General features: G+C 37.3%; 1 protein-coding gene across 3 annotated transcripts in view; it reads left to right on the forward strand.

Annotated features, from left to right (window-relative positions):
* The window catches only part of LOC139942274 (uncharacterized), a 43,407-nt gene that overhangs the window by 9,967 nt on the left and 19,644 nt on the right, over positions 1 to 13,796 (forward strand). For all 3 annotated transcript variants that reach the window (XM_071939071.1, XM_071939070.1, XM_071939072.1), the window contains exons 2-7: positions 8,999 to 9,112; positions 10,026 to 10,121; positions 11,243 to 11,346; positions 12,293 to 12,349; positions 12,864 to 12,933; positions 13,544 to 13,588. In XM_071939071.1, coding sequence (XP_071795172.1) covers positions 9,034 to 9,112; positions 10,026 to 10,121; positions 11,243 to 11,346; positions 12,293 to 12,349; positions 12,864 to 12,933; positions 13,544 to 13,588 — 451 coding nt within the window. In that variant the 5' untranslated portion in view covers positions 8,999 to 9,033. The remainder of the gene's footprint in view (positions 1 to 8,998; positions 9,113 to 10,025; positions 10,122 to 11,242; positions 11,347 to 12,292; positions 12,350 to 12,863; positions 12,934 to 13,543; positions 13,589 to 13,796) is intronic.

A 13,796-nucleotide genomic window follows, 5' to 3' on the forward strand; every position in this document is an offset into this window, starting at 1 on the left:
CCGGTCAAAGCATTAGACTGAGCTCGAGGGAATTGTTGGTCGTGCCGTTTGAAAAACTTGGATCTCTAAGCATTATTTATCAGATCCAATGTCAGACACTTATTCATCAAAATTGCGACAATGGTGCGCGTCTACTTAAGAAATCAACCCAAGACGCGATTTCTAAAGAGAGTTTCAATAAGGCAGAGATTCAATCTACGAAATTTCCAATTCAATATGATTCAAAAATGATAAATCACTTCCTATTTGAGTGCAAGGATGCGAAGAAAAGCAAAAAAGATGTCCATGCAGCCGGCAACACCAAAGGCAATACCGTTCATGATAATTTATAACTGAATCAACTCAAACTTGAACTACGTACTCAAATTCTTCTGATTCTACATTTTCTAAACTACGTTGTCGCACTGAAGTATTTATATTTTTGCTTCTTTTTTTTCACGGAAGAGGAGTTAATTTTGCTATCTAAAACTAAAAAAATTGCTTGAAGTCGAGACATTGAAAGTAATAAATGTAGCACTCAATGGTCGGACTTTCAATTAAAGCTACACAGGTTGCATTCCACAGTTGCCGGTTATTGTAAGGTAATTGTAAGCCATTAGAGCAACACCAAGCCAATTGAGCAGGTCATCCATTATTCACAAGAGACAATATTTTCCATAGGTTGTGTATTCCGACTGGGCAGTTTCTCTGTGTTTAGGAAGTCACTATAAATAAATAGTAAACTTGCAGGTACTACCATTGTGTAAAGTTCTTAAGAAGTGTCGGATCTGAACAGCTTTCGTCTGTAAGCGAGACTAACGAGCTCAATCCCTTTATAATTTGTTGTCAATTAAATACAATTGCGATTGCTCTTCTTCAGCAATCGATTGCTGCAACCAAAATGTCCATTCGGAAATGATAATCTGATTGGGGGAATAACTTGCTTGGTCAACAGTCAGAATACTATCGTTTTAAAGGCATTGTACATCTTTGGCATTGTACACCATTAATCTCACCAGGTGTATCCGAACATTTAAATACATAACAATCCTGTGAAATTTGGGGTTGAGTTGGTCACCGAATTTGTAAGAGAATATTGAAAGAGAACACACCATTGTTGCCTTAATTCAGGTGCGTATATAATAAAAAGGCTTCAGCTGAAGTCTTTTATTATTTGAGTGAGAAATTACCTCTTTCTCAAAATTCAGAGGGAGCCATTTCTCACAGTGTTTTATCAACAGCTCTCCGTTGCTTGCTATAAACATTCTTCTGAGTACTTACCAATAGTGTCCAGTGCATTTACAGGGACAAACAAGTTGATTAACGCTTATTTTTATGTCACTATTTTCATTTATTTGTTTAAGTCTTTGATTCGCACTAGAGTTTGCGTCAATGCATATAAAATCCGGAGGGTCACTTTGTTTATTCTTCAAACAGAAAGTGTCAATAACCAGGTACATCTTAAGATAATTATAGCATCTTGTGGAGCTTCAAACAAGTCACAAAACGGACAACCCCTTGAGAGTAAACGAAGCGAGATCAAACGAAAATTGACTTTAGGTTTTTAGGATATCTACTCGAGTGTATGTAAATACTGTATTGAAATGCAATGGCTTTGTATCAAGCGTGACTTGTAATTGTTGTACATGGTGGTTAATTACATTGCTTCTATGCAACGAAACAGCAACTGTATTTAGTCGGAAGATAATTATTGACCTAAAGGTAATGTCATAAAAAAATATCACCCTTTATACGTGCTTGAACCCATTGTTTTAAAGGAGCACTGTGCCTTGGATCGGTCGAGTTGGTCTATAAAAAAGCGTTTGTAACCGTTTGTTATAAAATGCATATGGTTGGAGAGATAATTTGAAAGTAGAATACAATGATCCACACAAGTTTGCCTCGAAATTGCGTGGTTTTCCTTTTACTGTGCGAACTAACACGGTCGGCCATAAAATTTGACTCCCATAAATGGCCGACCGTGTTAGTTGACGAGGTAAAAGGAAAACCGTGCAATTTCGAGGCATGTTTGTGTGGATCATTGTATTCTACTTTTAAAGCATCTTTCTACCCATATGCATATTATAACAAACGCTTTTCAAAGACCAACTCGACCGATCCAAGGCAACGTGTTCCTTTAAGGTCTGATTTGTTTGTGTACACGTGGGGTGTTCGTTTGTGTTCTGTCTGTTGTTGTTTTAAGTAAGACCTTTATTTTTACAAACTATTTATAATACTGTTTTAAAACGCAGTTTTAGCACAACAACAGCTGTGAACAGTTACGAGTATCATGATTTCGGAAAAGACAAACATGTCTATGTTAGGGCGTTGGATTTTTTTTTTTTCATGTATTGTCATTTTTGATGAAGATATTCTTTATTTTATCAGATATAATAGGTTTCAAAATGTTTTTTTTCCCCGGTATTGTACAAGTCAATGTCGTGTTTTTTGTTTGTTGTTTTTTATTATTCATGCAATATCCTCAACTTGATCAGTGAGAAGTATATCCAGCCTACCTCTGGATGAACGGTGTTGTTATACGAACTTCGGGACGTTGATGCTGCGGTTGTTGTTGGTGTTGCTGTTTTTGTTTTGGGGGTTTGGGGATTTTGTTGTTGTTTTGCTGTTGCTCTTACTCTTGCTGTGACAAAGGCTGTAGCCACTTTTGTTCTATTGTTTTGTTTTTTTCGATGACATGTTATTGTCTTTAACTTATCAACATTAAGCTAACATTTGTGAATCCATGAGAATATTCATCTTTGACATTTCGATATTTGTTTTCATTATCTCACTGCAGTAATAAAGATTGTCCTTGCAAACGATCTTCTGGGTGTTGTTACCCATGCATATTGTATTTACATAATTACATTTCCCAGTCACGCTTCAGCGATTAGACAATTTGGAAAGTAGTTTCCAAAACATCTGATGCGGAATCAGTTTGTTTTTTCCCCGTTCTAACAGACTTTACATGAGGAATCGATTTGACCATAGTTGGCGATCAAAGACAACTGTTCCCTCAGTGGAAGGGTTGCTACTAATAACACATAACTCCAATAAAAATACAGACTAATATCTTCCATATGTTGTATGGATTCAATCAGTTATGCCCTGTTTTGTAGTGACGATAACAACTGGTTTGTTAAATTATCAAACTGGACGAGCCCAACGCCAACTGAACGACCCACAAATGTAATCGTTATTTATGTTGCTTAACTGTTTTTCTTTTCTCTTTTTTTTGGTCGAGATGTAGAAAACACTATTAAAATAATGTAAAGAGTCGATAGTGCAAGACTTTTAAAACTCTTACAAGTTTTATAATCGTCTGGGATTTTTTTTTTTTTCTTCTTTTTTTTTTTTTGATGGACGGATTTTCGTGTGTATTTTTTGTTTATTGTGAATATTTTTCAATCGACAGGGTTTATCACTAATCGTTTCTTAAGCCACAAATAACTTGTCCGTCCGCTCTGTGTCTTAGCGCATTTTATTTCATCTGTTACATGCGTCTTCTGTTGAATGAGAAACTAATAAATTCCCTTTAAAAAAAACCTTCCCAGAGCAGTTGTGGCACATGAAATTGCAGCGTGTTATAGTATTTTTTTTAGCTGTACTTTAAAAACATACCATTTCTGCCCGAACGAGACGTCCACTCTAAGAAATTGATTTTTCTTTCAAGCTGAATCATAACGTGCCCTCAACCCTTTCTAACCTTTATTAATAAGTGTTCTTACTATTCAATGTGTGAAACTGTACACTCTAAACACTAAAGAGTTGACTACACTTTTAAAGTGTTGAATCCAGCAATTTATATGTTAAATCCAGCATTTTAAAGTATTCTGTCAACAATTTGAGTGCCAGTTTAATGTTTAAAAAGCTGATCCAACAATTCAAAAGAACTGTTTTGAGGAATGTTGAAATAACGCTTAAATTGTTGAATTAACCCTTTTTGCGTTGGATCAAAAATTTAAAATGCTAGATTTAACCAACAAAATGCTGGATTCAACACTTTCAAAGTGTAGTCACTCACCGAACTCATGAAGTGTTGGATTCAACTCTTTAGTTTTAAGAGTTACGGTAGTAGCAAATGACTATTCACCAGGATTTCACCTAATGCTGCTAGGGTACTTCCAACCCCCCACTGTCCGGGGCATTAGCATTCAAACTTTAGACCGGTCGTAAACAAAAAACAACATGCTCTGAACAACCCGCCCCACTTCTAGTATTCTTCATTTCTTTAATTACGTTTCAATCTTCTGTTCATAATATGAGATACTAAAATATTACCGGTTGCCCGAGCTGTGTTTCATTGTTTTACTTAAATGAAAATCCCACGTGGGAAAAAAGGGAGAGCCGTATAAAAGCCTTTATTATTCCCTTCGAGAACGCTTTCGATTTGATCAGTACGACCGCCCACTTCAGCAAGCGAAGACTCCTGGGAGGAAAATGGCAAGCTGACGAATGGCAATACAAACTTACTTGGTTGAAGTACACCAACTTTCGATCGCGTAAAAAGCATTTTTGAGAATCATTTTACTTTTGAGGCAATGTGGTCATAAAACAAAATAGCAGTTTATATGCCTATAATCCTCACGGATTTTGAAGGGTGTACCCGGTTTAAGCCCCCGGAGTAGGTGGCCACATACCCGTGGTAGGCCTACCACTTGTTATGGTGTTGACAGCCCAATTCAGTTGTTGAAGCCCTGACACTGAACTGGACGTTCGGCCTTGTGAATTTTATTCAATGTTATAACAGTTACTCTTTGATCCTAAATAATAATGTGCTCTATTTTCAAGTTTATTTTCCTCGAGTGGTTTCCTTCTTCTTTTTTTAACGCAACTTTCCGCATGACTTCCCCGAACCGTTCAAAACACTTCCTCTGTTGTTGCGGACGCTAAATATTTCAGCATTTGGGGCGATATCCCGTCTCATGTTTCCCATAATACGGGTCAAAACCCTTAGGGTAATTGACCGAGACAATACACTCAGTACTTGAAACAATCGTTTGAGTTGAGGCTGATAGATTCATGATTGAGGTGACTTTTAATTGTGGTTTGCACGATCTATATCATACAATTACATAAAGCCTGTAAGCACAAAAAAATTGCTTAGCATGAAATTTCTTCCTTGATAAAACAAGATTACCAACCAAATTTTAATTTGTTGCATATTGCTTGTTACTGGCATTCAGCTGTTGTTTGTTTGTCCACGTGGAAATTTGGTTGTATTTCTGTTGTTATTAAGGAAAAGTTTTTATGCTAAGCAAATTGTTGTGCTTACAGGCTTCATGAAATTGGGCCCATGTTCTATGACGCGGTCTTGAGATCACTTGTCCGCAAGGTCACGTGTTCAACATCCGCGTCATCCTGCTGATGAAGACCGAAGTGTCGGTCGAAAATTTCAGGTATGAAATTATTTTTAATTAAGTTTAATTAGTTAAACCAAATTGCAGTAGTGCCAAATTGTATTTAACTACCAAAACAGATGAACTTTCACGAGACTATGTACATGTATTGTGATTGTTCCATGGATAAAGATCATAATGTCCACTACTGTCTTTGAGTTTAACTGGATAATTGTGGGTTGATTAAACCCTTGTTATATTGCTGTGCCTAAGGACCTGTTCACACTGTATGTTTTATCCCTGTGGAACAACCCCGGGGAGGGCACAGGGACTTTGTTTTACTCCAAGGATACCCCCGGTACACTTTCACACTGCGTCCCTATTCCGGGGGGTTCCGGTTGCATGCTCAAAAATATCCAGGTTTTTTATTGCTTACCCCTACACTCTAGAGCAGGCGTGGTTGTTCCCTGGGTTATGACAATTTGCAGACTGGTGGGTAAAGCGATCATAGTGTGAAAGGCCTGCAAGTAATCCCCTGAGGGCAACCCCGGAATAGAGTAGTGGTTTGGTTGCAAAACAGGATTTGACACAATTTCATAACTGTTGACAATACTTGTCCCTCACGGCCACTATCTCAACATTTACCACTAATTTCATTGACAATAAGCAATCATTCACATTGGACACCACCTGCGTTAAGATATAAAGATAAGCATCTGGTTATTCGCATGTTTGATTAAGCGCTTTAGAGCTCGCAATCGAAACTAGACATGGCGGTGTTACGCGCAATTTATAAATCATCGGTCTAATAACAAGTAGACCTTGCAGGTGGTTTAAAATTACACTCCCACTAACTCCACGGGTCAGAATCATTGACACGGATTATGGGTACACGAGGGCCTGACCCATTTCCTGGTCAGTTTGACCCGGTTTAGGGTCGGGCTGACCTGGATGTTTGCTTTATTTTATACATTTCGGACTCGCATGATTTTGATCTTTTGGGGGGTTTTGGGGAACAACGATTCCGTTATATTGACCCGTAAATCGTTCAGGCCCACGGGACCTTGATCCGGGTCAATTCTGAATGTAAAAGGGCAAGAGAGTACGTGTGGTCCCGCAACATTAACACTTCACCCGTAGTCCTTTCCGCTATTGTGAATTATAAACCAGGTTTGATAGATTGCAACATTTTGTAGAATACGATGCGTATTGAGAAAAGAGGACATGGAAGACAGATGAACAATTAACTGGAACGTGAGCAGAGCAGAAGGTTTTTAATTCATTTTCTGGAAATGTGTCTTGAGTTTGTGTTAATATGTGGCGGAGATTTTCAGCATCGGAAACGAGAATACCGGTGGAGTCCGTGCCGTTTCGAATAATATACAGCTGGATTTCAGAGATAGCGGCTGAGAGAAGAGTGGCTTTAAAGGCACCGAACACACGTTTGCATAAATTTTAATTTGAAACGAACAATGAAGGGCCGTTGACACTGTAAACATTATGAGAAACGTAGTTTTTTGAGAAAGAGGTAATTTCTCATTTAAACATTCAAAGACGAGAAGCCCGTCTTAACTCGAGATAAGACTAGTCTGAACTCTTTGTGATGAGGGCCACCACTGGGCAATCAAATTAACATTTTATAATACTTAACATTATGAAAAACAATGTTGAACATTTTGGACGCCGGCCTCCTTCAACGAGCTCTTCCAAAGGGTGATATTTCTACTTCCGACAACAGATTCATTGTAGAGTTGACATTCAAATCGTATGTTTGAGTACATGAATGAGTGCATTGGTATTTCGTGTATAGCCCTTAAAGTATTTTCGTTTTGCATTACATTGCCAATCGGAAACTGAAGAGTAAGACTTGATTTTAATATAGCCTTACTGTCACAAAAGACGATAAGTGCAATTTGTACTGAGTGTTTCGCATCAATCACGTTGTAAAAAAAAGTGTTATTTCTTTCTTTCTTTTTGTATGAGCCATACTAGACAATGTGACCATTTATCATTGTTTGACTCGAAAGCAATAGTTGAAATTCATGGTTGGATCTGAAACAAATTTAAGTTAGGTCAAAGCCTCCTTTTAACAATATAACAAATATGCTCTTCATCGGCTTAAAGGCACTATACTCGTTTCGTTATTACTTAAAGTAAATGTTAGGATAAATACGTACTTGGTAACGAGTAATGGAGAGCTGCTGGTAATATAAAACGGTGTGAGAAAAGGCTCCCTCTGAAGTAACGTACTTTTCGAGAAAGAAGTAATTTTCCACGAATTTGATTTCGAGACCTCAGAATTAGATTGTGAGGTCTCAAAATCAAGTATCTGAAAGCACACATTTTTGTGTGACAAGGGTGTTTTTTTTCTTTCATTATTATCTCGCAACTTTGACGACCAATATTGAGCTCACATTTTCACAGGTTTGTTATTTTATGCGTATGTTGAGATACACCAAGTGAGAAGACTGGTCTTTGACAATTACCAATAGTGTTCAGGTCTTTAAGTGCTTCGTGCATTTCCCAATTGTGCACACCACAATTTAATTTATATGCAGGCACACATTCTGCTTGCACTGCCTGTTCACAATTCGGTGTCATATGCCTAAATGAAATACAGTTTCATCATGATTGTTTTTAAATGTATTTACTCCTTGAATCAATTTGATCTGACTGATCTATTTCGGGTTAAAGAAATTATGCATATGTTGAAATACACCAATTGTGAAGACTATAGTCTTTGACAATTACCAATAGTGTCCAGTGTCTTTAAATGCATTATTCATGAGAAACACCTGTTATTTATAGACACTGGACACTATTGGTAATTGTCAAAGACTAGTCTTCACAGTTGGTGTATCCATGGATTTCTACCTCCATGGTGTATCTCAACATGCATAAATAACAAACCTGTGAAAATTTGAGCTCAATCGGTCGTCAAAGTTGCGAGATAATATTGGAAGAAAAAACACTCTTGTCGCACGAAGTTGTGTGCTTTCAGATGCTTGGTTTCGAGACCTCAAATTCTAAATCTGAGGTCTCGAAATCAAATTCGTGGAAAAGTTGCTTCTTTCTCGAAAACTACGTTACTTCAGAGGGAGCCGTTTCTCACAATGTTTTATAATATCAACCTCTCCCCATTACTCTTAATCAAGAAAGGTTTTATGATAATACTTTGTTTGAGTACCAATAGTGTCCACTGCCTTCGAAATGCGGTTCTTTAACCTTCTTGTTACACTCATTCCTGATCCTCGGGACTGCGTGTCAAATCTTTTTTTTAAACAAGAAACTTCCACAATGCTGTGAGATAGATATAGAAAAAACGTCTTCAAATGGATGTCTTCCACTGGCACGCCATCGCATCGCTATACTTTGGACTCATTTACCGCCCCCCCCCCCCCCACATTTTTTTATGATTTATTTGTTTGCTGAAAGATCTGTGCATGAAATGTGTATGATTTGAAACTCAACTCTTCAACCTCTGGAAGACAGCAGTTTAATACGAGTTGGGGAGGCAATTGTTGTTTATTCACTACTACGAAATTGCCACTGTTTTAGTGCTTTCCAAAGGGAGATTTGTTTTGAGGATGCAGTTCTGCTGTGCAGAGGGAAAAATGCACATCCTTTGAAACAAATTGTCTCCGTTTCTTAATAAAATAAACTTTCTTTGCTTCTTTCAGGACTTGCTTTGGATAGAGGGTAACGATCAGTGACCATGAAGTTACTTCTCATAACGGTTCTGCTTTTGCTTCTCAAGAAGTCAATTGGGATAGATTACTGCTACAACGCACTACGTAAAGTATATCCTTGATTTGAAAGTAGTTGCCTAAATGACTCACGGGTCAGAATTGGGCCGGTGGGACAGGAGATTCTGTCCCCCGCAAATTCTGTCCCTTCATACGGCGAACTGTGTACAAACGTATTTTGATAGCGCCCTCTTTTGGACCATTCTCCTTCAGCTCATGTTAATATGGGGACAGATTTCCATAGGACACCAGTTCAGCCGTTGATCAGCCGTTGATTTCACCAAGCTCTTCCTAACTTAGGATTAATCTAAGGACTTAGGACGAGTTCAGTTCCGTATTCGAAAACTGAAGGACGTATTAAACCCATCCAAAGTAAGGATGGGTTACTCGTCTTATTGAACTCGAGATCGGCTGCTGGCCAAGTTTCTGTGTCAGCGTGACTTGGAATCTGTTACCCATGAATAGGGAGGTCAGACTGACGCAGAATCTGAAACCAGTTTCCCGGGGTCATAGGTCAGGCCCCCAAGACCCGGGATTTTGGTCAGATCTGAGCAGAGAATTTTTAGAGTTTTAACAATATCTCTGGTTATTACTTCATTATGAACACATACTGGTTACTTTACTTTCCTTAATTTCATCATCATCTGCCCAGTACAGTCTCTTTCCTAAAACAATTTTATATTGATATCAAGTACGATCTTTTAAGATCTTACTTGACTACTTAAAAGTAGTCAAATTATAAAGTGTTCTACAAACATTACGTCCGGCCCATTATTTAGGATTATTGTTTGTAACAGTTGTTAATTTTGCTGTTTATACCAATAACGTCTCAGACTCAATCTTTATTGAAAACGACCTTTTTTGATTAGCTGTGTTTCTTAGAAAATACATTTAATAAGTTGATATTTTACCAGCCTGATGAACTTTTTTCATGACCTTTTTATAATTTCCCTTTTTTCAGCCAAAATGGAATATCGTGTCATGTTTCACACACATCAAGTCAACAAGAGCTGGTGGGCGCTTAGCGGTAATCTAACGTGGAATTTTCACACGTCAGGTAACAGATAAATATTTGAGTCGAGGCGTTGTATTGTGAGATGATATCAGGAAATAATACGTTAGAAGTCCCCTCGATAAACTTGAATCCATTGGACACTTTCGGTAAACAGTATTGTCCAAAGGCCCACACTTCGTGTATCACAACTTATATATAAAGTAACAAACCTGTGAAAATTTAGTCTCAATCAGTCATCGGAGTCAGTAGAAAAAAAAAGGGAAAACCCACCCTTGTTTCCGTACATGTGTTTAAAATACATCCGTAATTCTCGATATTGATCATTGTTTTAATGTTTTCTCAAAAATTAAAGCATTTCATTGAATAACATTTCAAGAAAAGTGTGTCACCATTACCTTCTGTAAACCCTGTAAGTAATTTTTTGTTTTCTGTTCTGAAAGTGTATAATGGCTTTAAGTGAAGTAGTCCCGACCAATATCCAATCTTCCGCACCGGTTCGTTAAAAAGCAAAAAGCAAGACAGTTCTTTGAAGAGCTGAGATTTCTCCCGAATTCCAAAAGAATATCTCTATGGAAGTACAATACAAAGCAAGAAAAGTTCTGAAAAGAACGAAACCTAGTTGCTCACCCACACAGCCGGTGTTACATCGATTCAAAGCCAAAAATGAACATAACGCTCACTGAGTGATAAATTAGTTTTATATATTTCCCATCAGAGTGATATTTCAGACGGAAACATTTCAATGGATGTTCCCTACTATTATCATCATAATAATATCGAAGTCTTATATAGCGCACGTATCTGCCAAACAAGGTACTCAAGGCGCTGAGTATATACACACTTTTCAGAAAGATAGGTTATTGTAGTGATGGAATCTGAGACCCAATTATTTAGCACCTTGTAAGGGTTTACAAGGTGCTACGGCGCATTAAGCAGCCACAACCAGGAACACCGGGGCGAACCCCTTCTCTTTTCGATAAGTGCACTGGGTTATTTTACATGCGTTATTCGAACCCACACTCTGCTGATCAGAAACACCAGAGTTTGAATTCGGTGCTCTTAACCGCTCGGCCACGACACTTCCTAAGACCGTGTAAGTTTTATATAAATCTGTGATCTTAGACGAGGTTTTTTTCTAACCAATTCTGTAATGTTTCTTTAAGGAATTGATGGATATACAGTAAGGTTATTCAGAAGGGAGAATGGAGATATGCAGCCAGCAGCTCTTCCTATCAATAAATGCTCTTTGTCTGGACTGCACACCACGGTATTTATATATAAATTTATTTTTATTTCTCGGTTTGACAAAAACGTACAACAATGCACATTAGTTATGTATAAACATTAAAAATACGGCAATGAACAGTTGAAATGCAGAGGAAGGAAAAAAAAACAGCTGGAGCCATAATAATTTCTAAAAGAAACACAGTCCCTGTCTAGAAGCTCTCCTCTCAATCTCAGCTTAAAGAGAAAACAACAATAAGTTGAACTAAAAGTATATAAAAAATATATAAATATACAAACCAACACTGTTATTATTTCAATAACAAAAACTTGTTATTCTATCACTTGTGCAACATTCAATCGCATGATGTGTTTTGTTTTGAATAGAGCTCCGGTGTATAGTAACCTCCATGCAATGCCAACAAGGGGGGTGTTAATGTTGCCATCATGATTTACCTGTTACCTATCCCGTCGTCTTCTGACCGTGGGGGCACCCCTTGGATGAAGACCTGTCAGTCAGTTTCCTCCATCCTTTTCGATCCTCAGACTTTCTCAGGGAGCCGTTCAGCGTCAGGCCCGTCCACTCCATGATGTTGTCCTCCCACCTTTTTTCTCTGCCTGCCTTTCTTTCTTCCTCCTGGTACAGTGTCTTGCAGGATCGTCTTAGCAAGTCCTGATGACCTTTAAATGTGCCCATACCACCTTGAGTGTTATCATATTCATATCGAATCCAAATTTACACCATAGTTTTGAAATAGCACTTATTTTGTTACCAACACAATTACATTGGTGTTATTTTAACACTATATAATATAAGATGTAATTTTTATTCTGTTCTGTTACAATTGCAGCGTACTAAACATGGAACGGGAAACATTTTTTGGCCAATTCATCTATACGTTTAAGAAAAAGGTTAAGAAATAATTTTAATAACATACTCTTAGTTCAAAAATAATGTGTTCACCTTTTGACGTCTTTTCCTTTTACAGTTGAGACCATTTTATGACTTCGAAAGTCTTCAGTATGGATACAATTACGTGTTTGGAGTAAGTTGGACCTTGAGACAACAATATCGTATGGAACGAGGATTTGAGCAAAAATTTATAAACCTTTGCCAAAGCTCTTTGTCATAACAAAACTTGCTAAACTAACACAATCCGCCATTTTGTTGAACCAAAAGTTTGACTCCACAAAACCATGCAATTTTGAGGCAGAAAATCTTGTGTGGAATATTATTTACTTTTAAAACATCTTCCAACCTCATTCATTTCAGAACGATGCTTTTTTTATAGCCAAAAGCTCCCAAATCTCTTTTAAAATGCTATAGCGGTGTGCCGTTAGCGATATATCGCGTCCCGTTATCGTATTCAACTTGTTTTGCACGTTTATTTTATTTTAGTTTTCAACATATTTGATTGGGTTATGTTAAAAACAAAGCTCCCACAGTGTGCTGACCCCAAAGATTAGAGAAAAAACTGTTTAGTATTACCGTCTTAGAAAGGGTGCTTATTATTCAGTGGAATACATAATTACTTGGGCTAATCAAATTATTCTGTTTAGATTTCGACCTTCAATCGGACAACTAACAAGCGACTCACGATTGAGAAAATGAAAGAATTCACGACGCCTGGTAAGTTCTTCTTACTCTTGTTTTGTAAGGTGGTGTTGCTATAATATATTCATTTATTTCACTCGAGGACCTTCATACTTTCAGAAAGCTTGAATTTTCTGATTTTTAAATTTGACGTAACTTAACACTGCAGGTTGCCAGTTGTTATAGTTTACAGATGGTACTTTTGTTGTTTTGGTTTTATGACGCAGTGTCTTTTGAATACAAATGTTCCATTATTCATTGTTTCGCCTTTCAATTATTTACTGTCACTGCTGTTGTTTTGTTGAAGCATTTTTTAAGATATTTCTTTCTAAGTGACCAAAGAGACAAAATGCCTTGGATTTGGCATAAGAAATTTGCGGGAAAGATTTTTAAAATAGAACATGAATCCGGACAAATCAATCTCGAAATTGTTTGGTTTTCTTTTTACTTCGTGAAATAACACGGTTCTACATTTTTGACAACGTAACATGGCGAGTCGAGTTAGCTCAAGAAGTAAAAGAATAAAAACAGTCGATGCTTATTTGTGTGGACCGTTATACTCTACTTTGAAAACATCTAAACTAACCTAAAGTCAACTAGTTTTTAATGTGGAATTCATCCCTCTTTTGTGAATATTTTGTTTCAGACTGTTATCTCGAAACTGGTGACGCGGAATTCTGCAGAACACAAAGTAAGTGCGTAACGTTCTCTATAATATTTATTATTCAAACATCGGAAATGAGAGGTCATAGAGTAAAATACCGCGACCTTTTCATTGTCAACATTAATTCGAATAAAATAGTTTCATTATTATTTGTTTTGTTGATGTTGTGGGTTGTTTTTGGTGTTTTTAAAGGGGTTTAGTTTTATTTATTTTTGCAGGGATTGGTGAATGTCTA

The sequence above is a fragment of the Asterias amurensis genome, chromosome 9 (genome assembly GCF_032118995.1).
Source record: "Asterias amurensis chromosome 9, ASM3211899v1".
Lineage (NCBI taxonomy): Eukaryota > Metazoa > Echinodermata > Asteroidea > Forcipulatida > Asteriidae > Asterias > Asterias amurensis.